Source organism: Hermetia illucens, chromosome 1 (genome assembly GCF_905115235.1).
Source record: "Hermetia illucens chromosome 1, iHerIll2.2.curated.20191125, whole genome shotgun sequence".
Taxonomy (NCBI): Eukaryota; Metazoa; Arthropoda; class Insecta; order Diptera; family Stratiomyidae; genus Hermetia; species Hermetia illucens.
The window spans coordinates 96,166,908-96,179,224 of NC_051849.1; the positions used below are offsets into that span (position 1 = coordinate 96,166,908).

General features: G+C 39.4%; 2 protein-coding genes across 6 annotated transcripts in view; one reads left to right on the plus strand and one right to left on the minus strand.

Annotated features, from left to right (window-relative positions):
* The window catches only part of LOC119653453 (monocyte to macrophage differentiation factor 2), a 46,580-nt gene extending 45,409 nt beyond the window's left edge, over window positions 1-1,171 (plus strand). For all 5 annotated transcript variants that reach the window (XM_038058091.1, XM_038058098.1, XM_038058083.1 and 2 more), the window contains exon 5: window positions 8-1,171. In XM_038058091.1, the coding sequence (XP_037914019.1) occupies window positions 8-283 (276 nt within the window). In that variant the 3' untranslated portion in view covers window positions 284-1,171. The remainder of the gene's footprint in view (window positions 1-7) is intronic.
* Window positions 1,172-10,029: 8,858 nt separating this feature from the next.
* Window positions 10,030-12,317, minus strand: part of LOC119653480 — a 28,755-nt gene continuing 26,467 nt past the window's right edge. The window contains exons 2-6 of the mRNA XM_038058111.1: window positions 10,851-11,086; window positions 10,633-10,752; window positions 10,506-10,565; window positions 10,236-10,391; window positions 10,030-10,175 (exon numbers count right to left, since the gene is read on the minus strand). Of these exons, the coding sequence (XP_037914039.1) occupies window positions 10,121-10,175; window positions 10,236-10,391; window positions 10,506-10,565; window positions 10,633-10,752; window positions 10,851-11,086 (627 nt within the window). The 3' untranslated portion in view covers window positions 10,030-10,120. The remainder of the gene's footprint in view (window positions 10,176-10,235; window positions 10,392-10,505; window positions 10,566-10,632; window positions 10,753-10,850; window positions 11,087-12,317) is intronic.

Here is a 12,317-nt window from a genome sequence, read left to right on the forward strand (position 1 = left end):
ATTTCAGATGTTCCATGAACGTTATAAATGTTTGGAGACATTTTTCTATATTATAATGGGCATCGTACCGTCAGTAATAATCATTATGTTCGGCCATGACTTCGAAGGCATGACCGAACTAAAACTAGGTGGAATACTCTACATTGTAGGAATAGGCTTCTTTAAGGCTGATGGGTTAATACCCTGTGCTCATGCGATTTGGCATCTTTTTGTAGTGTTTGCGGCTTCCGTTCATTATTTCGCAGTGCTGAAGCATTTATTCCCGAACAAACTAGGTTATTAATTACTTAATTCATCCAGGTATAAACTGCGTAGATAAGAAACTATTAGTAGCGACGCTTCGAAATAGTAAAAAAATTGCAGTGATATGGAAGATATTCGAATGAATACCTTGAAAGTAGCAAAACCACGATACATACTAAGGTAGTGCATAGATCATGACAAATAATACTCATATTATAAGATGTAAATAATTAAAGGCAAACGTTGTCATAAGCCGGGATCAACTAAATATTTCGGACAAGTATGTCTCCATGACTATAAAAGTTAGTAGTTTATGGGAATACAACTTAGAAATTTAGTTTTAGTAGATGCTGCCTGTCAAATCGACCATTAGTTAATATTCCAAATTAAATAAAGTTTATATCAATGTGTGAAATTAGCGCAACACGGCAGTTACCAGATTATTCCATAGTTTAAAAGTCCTAGCGTCACATTCTGCACTTGAGAAGTTACTAATCTTCTAAAAATTTCACTGCAATCTCACAATTCTTCTCTCGGAAACAGTTAAGAATGGGTTCATATGCGTTCATACAAACGTAACCCAGGATTTAAGATAGGAAAACAGCTATACCTATAAAGAAAAAAGAGTTTCATGGCAACAAACTTCAAGTTGAATTATTGATAATAAAAGCAACATTGAATTCGGAGCCCAGTATTGATCAAACCTGCCCAAGAACAAATTAATGACTTTCATTTCCAGAAACACGCGATGTAATGTACACATAGAGCTAACAGAGTCATTGCTATTTAATTCATAGCTAATTGCAATGGCTCGCCGAATTATGTAGACTGGATCAATAGTCCAAGATATGTACCAATGGTTTCAATGGAGGCAGAAAGGCATTAGGTGCGTCACTTTTATCTATTCTGATGTGGGTCTCGTAACCTCGTCTGTTATGAAATTCATGATATCCTCTTTATGTGAAACTTTCAGTTTTGAGTAAGTGTCTCGCTTTCGAATCATAAACTGAACGCCTCTAGTAGTGTACGTAACGCTCGCCACCGAGAGAATCAAACCAGAACTATACTATAATATTTTGCGTAAATGGGCATTCATTTAATAATATTCAGAGATGATTGTTGAAACGAAAATCATATTTTAATATTCTAAAAGGAACTCCGCTCTTCCGTTTCACTGGCATATGATAAGGCTAGTTCTTGTAACCCATATGTTAAATGATTCCACGGTGAATACAATATGTTTTCCTTACTTTTGCCAATGGGTGCCTTTGCGGATTTCACTGAAAAAATCGAAGTATCTTTTTCCGATTTGTTTTATTTTATCGTTAAATCTTATTTGTAGCTCATTCTTGCTCTTCCATTCCATAGGAGGCATATTACTTGAGACACATTCACGAGTATTATTTAATATAAGCGCTATTAGGCGACTACGAATCAAATGTTCTTTCTGGAATACTGAAGAGTTTTTTCCAATGAATTATTTGCTTATATGTATACATAACATAAGAGATTTTTTAAAGGGAAAGTTTAATTTTATGTTGTAATCGATATGCTCTGTCCTGTGGTAATACTTTTGAATGTTAAAATTGCTGAATTGAATGGCTCGTAAAGTAGATTTCCGGTCTTTCATGTATTTCCATGAATAGTGACCCTTAATTCCAACAGCCAGATAAACCGCATTAAAGTCGATGCCTCCGCGAAAGAGTCCTTATAGGAGCAGCCCTCTCCGGTAAATTTATGGCGTACTTTACAAATTTGTTTAAGTGGCACCAAGTGCCACGGGCACCAATGGTGATTGGAAGAACTCTAATTGTCGAGTTCTTGTGGTGTTGACAGAGAGTAGCAGGAAGGAGTAGGAGTTGTCGAATACTTGCTCAATTTTTCGGTGTAGCCGACGTTCAACGGAGTAGGGCTTTCCCAGTGGATGCTCACGTCTGATATTATAATTTCGTCGCCTTCTTAAGAATTTGTTAAAATCAGTTTACTCTCTACCCGTCTGCCACACGCATTTTTCTCGAAAGCAGTTGTAGCGATTAACACCGAATTTGGTGGAAAGATGGGAATTGCGAACGCTCACGGATACAGTAAGTTGCATCATTCTACGTCGAATTTGCCAAAGGGGGCTGTAAATTTTTTCCCACCAAATATAATCATGTGGAGTATCAAATGAAAGGTCTCCGCTAGTACTCTCTGAAGCCGGTGTTAGTTTTGATATTTGCTGAAAAGGTGTAGAGTGTAGGGGTCGAAATTGATCATTTCTGTCACGGACTCATTCTCAGAGAGTACCCAACCCAAAAATCTGAAGAAAATCAAGAGGCTTCCACTATGTGGTGCATAAACTCCGAAATACCCTCCACATCGATATCTGTCCAAATAAAGCTAATAATAGTATATTACTATAATTTTTACTAATAGGCTGCAACAATCCCCTAAAGTTCATCCTAGAATCATCAACTTTTTTAGCAACGTAGGCTATAAGATAGAGCATGATCTTCCCAAGTTATTAATAAAGTTACAGTATGTCAAAATTGTCGCTTCTGTGCGAATTCAAGACTTTGATAATCAGTAGAAAGTGTATATTCTTAGATAAAATATGCATATATTACGTGTTAGGCAATGGGACAAATCTTCACTGAAATGTTTTTATAAAAGAAATACACAAAATCGTTCATAACTGAAGCGTTCAGCTTCCGGTTTCCCGACTAGTTTCATTATCAAGTCGGGCTTGAAGAGCATCTCGTCTGATGTTCTTACATGTGTATAAGTTAATATAGTCATGGAAGCATACTTGTTTATTTACTTTAATAGCCTTGACAAGAGTTTAGAAGACTTCCTTAGCATTTAATCTGACATTAAAATGCACCTATTCTAATATGTATGCTTTGCATAAGACAGAAACTTTCTTATTGTTAAGAAAAACATAGTATTATACATAAAATGTTCTGATTGCTAGGCAGAAAAACGCATAAACTAAACGACAGTTATGTATATTAGACCGTTTAAGATTCACGATTGTATATAAAAATCTCTCTGAGATGACCCACGGTTGGGTCGTTAAGCTTAGCTGCTAAGGCGTTTGATCTATGATTTCGGTTTCTTTGCTGCTGGTATTGGCGGAATTGTTTGCTTATTGCGTTTCCGTGGAAAACTAAATTGATTAAAATTATGCACAAAAGTATTTTAGAACCTTCAGCAGATATATGTGAAAAATACATATGTATATATAATTATAAAAATTATAATAATTACACAATAATATGACCTTAAAAAGATCCAAAAACGCATTCAGAATGTTGGGCATGCGCTTGAAGTAACGTTGATTCGGTGCATACATATTCATATATCTTTACACAGAAATAGACAATCACTTTTCAAAGATATAATTTTTGCGTAGAGAAATTGCCAAAGATATCTGAGTCATAATATTTTCCTATTGTTACCCATCGACTAAATTGTAGGAAAAAAATTATATCTCAAGAATAGTGTTCCCACCATATCTATCAATAAGTTTTACGCATTTTAACAATTTTCCGATGATCTCTTTTTTCTCTGGTTCGCTGACACATTTTCCGAACATTGATAAGCCACGTAGTCAACATCGCTCATTCCGGCTCAACGAATCAACGGAAATCAACATGCTCATATTGATATTGAAAAAATAACGAAAATTGTGATGTTTTATTCGAATCAAAATATATGAACATCTTCATTCTAGAATTTAGACTGAAATACTTTTTCTGAAGCCTTCAAAATTTCACGTAAATGACCGTTATTATTATTTGTTCATTTACCTCTTCAAGAAATATTATATGTAGGTATGAAAATCCAATGATTATTCGCTCAATTTTATTATAATTTTAAAATAATGAACACTAGAACTTCCAAGAAGACTTCAACCAATGTAGAAAGATAAAAATTTTGAATCTTTTAGCCCAAAAGCATAAATCGCATAAAGTATTTAAATATTTAAAAAAAAGATGATATTCACTATGTTTACAATAGTGCCAAATAAAAAAGCAAATGTAGTTCGTTTTAAATTGCGGGAATCTGTTTACTATTATAAAACAAAGGTGTAAGGGAGAGAAGGTAGTGGTGAATAAAACTATTCAAAGAGGGAAAATTGCATTTTTGAAACTAAAATACATTTCTTACCTTTCAATAGCAAATCAGTCCTTGATTTCCAGGACTACCACTGGGTATGTATTCATCTTACACATATTAATTCGATCCCGCTTTTGATCAGGGCAGAGCCTTCCGGAGAAGATGTTCTTTATTCGACTTTCGAGGATAGTTATAAGCGATTCAGTATGGAGGGGGCGACAATCCAATTTGTCTCAAACGTATTAGAGCACTTTATTTCAAGACCGTAGCGGTACACAAGAAGAGGATGTGGTAAGCATAGCGCCCGTTCGGTATCATTACCGTAATTGGCTCAGGTAATCATTCAAAGGTGAATTGACTGATATAAATCCACCAGCGAGATGTGAGCTGCAACCTTCTTGCAACACTTTAGTGCTGTAATCACTAAGTGACCTGGGTAGGAAGTGACCTGGACTCTCCCGACATCAGTCACTTTGTAGTAGGTGGTTGTAATTGAAAATGTATCATCATCAACGGCGCAACAATCGATATCCGGTCTAGGCTTACCTTAGTAAGGAATTCCAGGTATCCCATACCTGTGTATTCCACACAGTCCATCAATTCGATATTCCAAAACGGTCTCTGACCTCTTCTTTTTTTTCCATATGGTAGATATTGCCTACATTCGTCGTTCCATAGGGTACGGAATCGTGAATCCTCTCGTGAGGGCCCAAAACTTCAAAGGATTCTTCTCTTCGTCTAAGAGTTCGTAATTTTTTTGCTAAGAACCCAGGACTGTCAAGATTATTGTCATGTACAGTAAGAGCTTTGACCCTATCGTGAGACATTTCGAGCGGAACTGTTTTTGCAAGTTGAAATAGGCTCTACTGACTGCCAACAACGGTACGCGAATTTCGTTATCGTAACTGTTATCGGTTGTGATTTTCGGCCCTAGATAGCGGAAATCATCAATGGTCTTAAAGTTGTGGTCTCTTATCTTTATTGTCCTCCTGTGACCAGTACCATTTGATGCCGTTGCTTCTTTGGTGGTTGATGCTGACCTTGCCACCATGTACTCGGGCCGATCGTCCCTTGCTCGATCTGGATGAAGGTAGCCGGTATATGTTGGGTTGTTCCTGAACTTGAAGAGGATGATCCCTCTTGCATTAACATCTGCATCGCGAATTACTTCTTCCAGAGCGAGGTTGAAGAAGACGCATGATAGTGCATCTCCTTGTCTTAGACGGAGAGCGGAGAATATCTTATAGATGGTGCTCAGCTAAGAGATTCCTCTATAATAGCCGCACTGCGTGATATGCCCTTTTTAGTATATGGGACAGATAATGCCTTGTTGTCAGCTGTCTGGCATTGATTCGCTGTCGCAAACCTTGAGCACCAGTTGATGAACTGTTTGGTGTAGTTGATTCGGCTGCAATTCCATCCACTCCTGGTGATTTATAATTTTTAAGCAAATGAATTACACGGACTTTTTCTTCCATGCTCGTTGGGGGCGACGTTTATCCGTCATCTTCAATCAGCGAAACCTCCAACTCCCCAATATTTTGACTTTTAGCCATTCATTAAAGTATTCAACCCATCGCTCCAATACACCCATAAAATCGAAAAACAGATATCCCTCATTGTCTCTGCAGGATTTTCATCGAGGTGTATAAGGCCTCATCCTACTGACTTGGTAAAACTTCCGCGCCTGGTAGGGTTGCTCCCTATACTTCTTGAGTTCACAAACTTGGTGCTCCCACGGTTACTTATTCTGTCTGTGAAGTCACTTTTCCACTCAACCGAGTTCATAATAATTCTCTGTCCGTGGCTGCGTTTCTAACCTATCTTTCCGACTTTTTAACGATTGCGGCTACTGTATGTGGCCGTACCAATGATAACGTTCTTTATATGGCTGTGGACTTCATTTGACGATGCTGCACCTCCAGGACCTGTGTTAACTGTTGTTATTCCAGCATCAATTTCCCTCTTATAGGTGTTACGGAGGACTGTAATGAATGGTTTCAGTATTTTTACCTGAACCGAAGTGATGTGATTATTGTAACTCGGAGCACCATGCCAATGTCAAAAGTCCGAATTGGATCTGAAGCGCATTAGAGCACTTCATTCAAGACCGTAACCGTACACTACAGGAGGTGCACTACACGAGGCAATGTTGTCAGCATTGCACCCGCCTATTATTATTGCCCTGATTTGATTCATTCACAACTAAGATGACTGGTATTCGAGATTCAGTCACCACGACAAATTTCTCTGTCACCAATTAGATTTGAACCGCGACCTTCCGCCTCAATAGCCTAGTGGTCTAACTACTGAGCCTTTAGGCCATTCCCAGTCTATTTGGCCCACCTATACCTCCTGATATTCATCAAAGCTGAATGTGGGAACGTTCGATTGGCATATGGTCAATTTGGTTGAAAGTAATCTCCCCTGGAGAGGCCGATGTTTGTTTGCGGACTACTTCCCGCGAAAACCAGTTGCTTCCAACAACCAATTCGTGTGACATTGCTAGTTGGATAATGTGCAGTCCGTTCTTCTTGATAGTTTTATGGACCGGATGTTTTCTAAGCCGCTAACAGAAGATTTGAATTTCGGCTGGCTAGGAAATCCACTTCGAGCTCTAGGTTTACCGAGCGGCCACTGTGTGTATATCGGTGTAGTGGCTCTTTTCCAAGAAACTAATCCCTGGTCAGCGAGAAAATGCGCAAATCGTTAGTCCGTTTTCAGGGGAGGCTGGCTAAAGATGATATTTGTGATCGTGATGGGTAATGTGAATGCCAAGGTGAGCTCTGACAACTCTACGCTCAGACATGGGGAGCACTGTCTTGACGGCCGTAACGATAATGGTGGTAGGTTTGAAGATTTCTACAACTTCCACAGCCTCTTCATTGGTGGTACATTGTTTGTTTGCCATGAAATCAATTGGATTTCAACTGACTGTCACTGTACGGGCAATCAGATTGACCACTTTGCGATCGGCGGTAGATTTAGGATTTTCCCCGGGATGTGTGTAACAAAAGGGAAACTGACAACAATCTCAGAAGGGATCTTCATTGGATGGTCACTTACGTTCGCCTGCGTGTTACGTCGGTCATTACTCGCGAGATAGGAGAGCCAAGTTCTACATCGACCGCTTTTATGAACCAGCTGTTACTCAACAGTGGGAGAGCTATCTTACTGATCGGACCTGAGAATATTTATGAGCATTGGGCCGCCATTTGTTATTGCGCTGGCCAGAAAAGTCGAAAATGCCGCAGAATGAAATGATTTCAGAAGTGTATACCGCATCATGAAAGAGCTTGCAGATGATCTTTCTATGATCCTGTGAAAGACGTTAACGGTCGACTTCTCATCCACGATGATAACCAAGTGAAGAAGTGGAGAAAACACTTCATCATGATTCCTACCGCATCACATACGATGAAGTTCCCCCTCTTGTGGATGAAATGGCGAGTTATTCCAAAGCAAATAATAGTTATTATCAGATCGGCATATGATGCGCAAAATATCACGTGCTTCGCCCAGACAAAACCTCGGAGGATTTTGAAGTTCAAAGCGAAGTCCGTCTGGGTTGCATCTTGTCGCCAACAATATTTCTTCTTGTTATCTCTGAGATTGTTTTATGCAGCCTTGTTCAGAAGACGTGGAGGAGTTCAGTGGACCAGAACATCTGTCCTCAAACACCTTGACTAAGGTGGTGACATCTGTTTGCTCCCTCACCCGATCATGGATCTTGTCCAAATAATAGCAAGACCAAATTGAAATTGTTCTATCTGTCTTGCTATATGGGAGTAGGAAAGTAACCACACTGTCACTCAAGAGCTCCAACCCTTCCTCAATACCTGTCTGCGCAAATTATATGAATTAAATTAAATAAACATGAAGATGAATAACTACACTTAATTTCTGCTCAAGATTTAGGACAGCGAATCAATACCTAATGATTAGTAGCAAAGAATTATCTGTCCCTTACATGATAAAAGGAGACATAACTCACAAATTATAGTGGTATTTGTATCGTGACTTGACGTCGGATACCAGTCGACTCAGCTGCGAATAAGTACCTGAGTCAAATTAGAGTAATACTCACAGGCGAGCGCAACATGCTCTAACACACTTCAAGCCCCTGATCCAGTTGGATTGTCGCCCCAACGATTATTATTAATTATAGAGATGTCATTTTTTTGAGTCCCATCTATAAGATATTCTCCAACATTTTGCTAGATCGGATAGGTCCACAGACCCAGCACTTCATTAGCCCATACCGAAGTGGTTTCTCTCCAGCAAAATCAACAGCACATCTGATTTTTACTATGATGGAAGGTTTTTCATCTGTCTTAACAAGGAAAATGCGAACTCTTGGCAACACTCGTCCTCCGGAAAGCTGTAGGCTCCCAAGAATAAAACAATTTCTTAGATTAGAATTTCTTAGAAATGAAGAAGCTTAGGAGTGATGTCGCGACTGCAACCTATGAACTGTCTTAGGAATACCAACTAATCAGCATGAGTAAAGATAATTCAGCCGGGAAAGTCGGTAGTGGCAATTTCAATGGTAAAAAGAGGAAACCTGGTAGGCGGATGCCATGATTGACGGCCAGCCTCTTCATCTTTGGCCCAGATCGTCGTCTTGAATATTGCTGTTCATATTCATGCTATCCCGCTGCTGTAGGCTTATCGTTTGCAACGCAATAAGTGTGGTGGTAATGAAACTAAACCAGAGTCTCACTGAAACCTGAGACTGCATGGATGTCCTGCACTCGACAAAAAAATGAACAGAAGATATACAAATACATGGCAGACCCTGCCTCAGATGGAGGGACGTCGTAAACAGGAGTCAGACAGCTACTAGGGATATTGAATTAGTGGTCCTCGGCGCAAAAGCAGGATGTTTCGAATTCCTTATTAGAGCCAAGACTAGACATAGGTTGTTAAAACAGCCCTTCAGCGCTTAAACAAATTTTTCCTATGCTGGTCTGGCTACTTTACCAAAACACTAACGCACACTTTCCAGAGTTCGTAGTCTACAAGCAGCAAATATATAATGCGCCTGTAAGGACTATATAAAACACTTTCCTTATAAAAAAAGTCAAGCGACGACGGCTTTACGGTTTCTTACCAGGGCAGAGGCAAATCGTCAGACGCTGCCTCACCTCTACCCTGGGAGCAGCGTGACCGTAGCGGCTCGCAGATGTTGAATGCTCCTTTATATAATTTGTAGAACACGACATGCCTACGAATTATATTAAGCGCAAATCCGCCTTATTGACCAGACCTCTGGTACGCTACGGTGACGCCCACCAGAGGTCTGGTCAATAAGGCGGATTTGCGCTTAATATAATTCGTAGGCATGTCGTGTTCTACGAATTATATAAAGGAGCATTCAACATCTGCGAGCCGCTACGGTCACGCTACTCCCAGGGTAGAGGTGAGGCAGCGTCTGACGATTTGCCTCTGCCCTGGTAAGAAACCGTAAAGACGTCGTCGCTTGACTTTTTTTAAAAGTTTGGGTGCAAGCCCTAAACGAGGGGCCCGTGGACCAGGAAAGAGGGAGTAAGTTGCTCCCCATTTGGTCCGGTCCTGCATTAAGTTGATGCGGACTTAGGACCCCCCATCATTCTCAAAACGAACTTTCCTTATAGTTTTTTAATAAAAATATGTACATTAATTAAATAAAACAATTGTTTTTCATATATTTTCTCATGGAAAATTTTAATATAAAATCATCACAGTGAACACACGATTCATAATGTAATACATTAATTTTGCAGGAAAACGGTTGTTAAAAAACTGGAAGGTAGAATTTATCGGGGGACTGAGGAGATCCTGGGAAAGGGCTACAAAATGGAATATTTTGAAATTAATTGAAATAAGACCAGGTGTAGTTCCCAAGTTACCTTCTATTTATTGGCCGGTCGTAGTTATATCCGTTGATACGTGTATTGTATAAGTCATTGGCTGGTTTAGCTACTGGTGGCCTTAAGATTCCCGTGCTTTTCGTTTGCAAGTCAAACAAATTCGGTCTGCTCAGCCTTGGTGCCTGCGGTTGAATTCTGTGAATAAGAGAACAAATAATCACTATATTTCTATAGATATATTTATTCGGATTATTGTTCTTATTTTTGGTTGTTCCCTAATGATCCGATTGACAATGATGCTTTACTCACTCTGGAATTTCGACATCCAATTCGGTAATAGGATGATATCCAAGTTCATCAGCAGTGTACCTGTGGGAATGTGGAATGGGATGCGCAAATTAGATAAAGGGACTTTTCCGTTGTCAGTGCCTCTTACCTAACCCTGTAGCGCTTGCCATCAGCACCGGTGTAGGAATATGAACCGCTAACCACAAATGTGTGCTCGTCCTTCAGCTTTCCAACTTGAGTTAACTCAATTCCATTTTGCGTTTGCAAACTAAAAGTGAGAAATATTCGCTGTATTTTAGATCTAACTATATTGTGAGTCTGATAACGATTAATCAGCATAGTTGGGAGACTTTTTAGTATCGTTACCTGTATTTGAATTTTCCTTGCCCGTGGTTCTTATTTTCTTGGGCTAAGATTTTCGCTTGTTTAACGTCGCCCTGGAAGCTAACTGGCGCTTTGTTGTTATCATTTTCAAAATCTTTCGGTAGGGTGTATTCGTCGTTTGGTGAATAATCGAACAAATCGTTGTTATAATATCTTGAAGGAGTTTTACGGGCTAGCCTTAGGGCACACGCCACGGACAGCACACTGACTAGAATAATCTGAAATGCATAAAGATTGTAAATGAATAAAACGGTTTCAACGATGTTTATAATATTTTAAAGAATAGTAGTGTTGTAGTTTGCCCAGATTCTGGTCTCATAGGAAGGAAAGGTCTAAAGTGTCGGACGAACATTTGGACTATTAAGATCTTTCCCAATTACTGGAAATGAAATACAATAATGTCTTCAACAGACTGCACCCGTTTGGTAAAAGTCATCATGATAAAAACAAACAGTGCGATGATGACATACATTTACGTTGTACAATGCCAATTACGATTGGGCTGCATGGAAGTGAACTTTTTTTGGTGTCTTTAATGCATACAGGTGGTGGCTAATTAAAAATTACAAAAGAAACCAGTCTTCCCCTGAAATAGATTCAATTATCCCTTTTATGCTGTAATGAAATTACTGTAACAAATCACAAAGTAGGTTTCTCAACAACCAAACAACAGTCAGTAAAAGGATGGTGGTAGTTGGGGCGAGGAAAGAAGGATCCCATTCACCCCTTCAGAGGTTAGCATCTACCTCAGTGATGTGCTGATAAATATCGTTTTAGCCGCAGGTTCAGATTAATATTCAACAACCATCGATAGACTCAAAAGTGTAGGTATGATTAATTTTCATCAAACTAAGAAGAAAGACAAAAGGACACTCGCTGTTCGGGTTCAAGTTTTTTCAAATAAAGTTCAGTGAAATACAGGGACTTGCAGGCCAATATATTTGATTGACGGAAAATTAGAGATTTCAACCAAAGCGCAGGAAATTATACAATTTCACAGAAATCATCCATGAATAACATTGCAACAGGCACCTTCTCTCGGGTGGAGAATTTTGGCAAACCAAACTCGTTTACAAACTACGACATCATTATAGTACGACTCAAGGAAGGAAGGAATTCAGACGACAAATTCAGTTCGCAACTTGAGCGAATTCTGCATGCTCATAGAAGTGGCAGAAGATTGCCATATGTCGAGTTTACATTCTACATACTAACGTTATTGAAAAGGCCTTAACCTAACACATAAACTGCCACAACTTACAACCCAACCGGCGCAGCACTCGGAGAAAAATCCAAACGAAGTTAGGGGTGGGCTTGCTGTTGCATTCTTCATCAAAGGAGCAAAACTACTGTCCATCTCTTATAGGATCTTATATATTGTACTAATCAAGGACACGATTGGCGGTTGCAGAAGTTTTTTACTCCACCTGCATCTCCAAATTCGGGTTT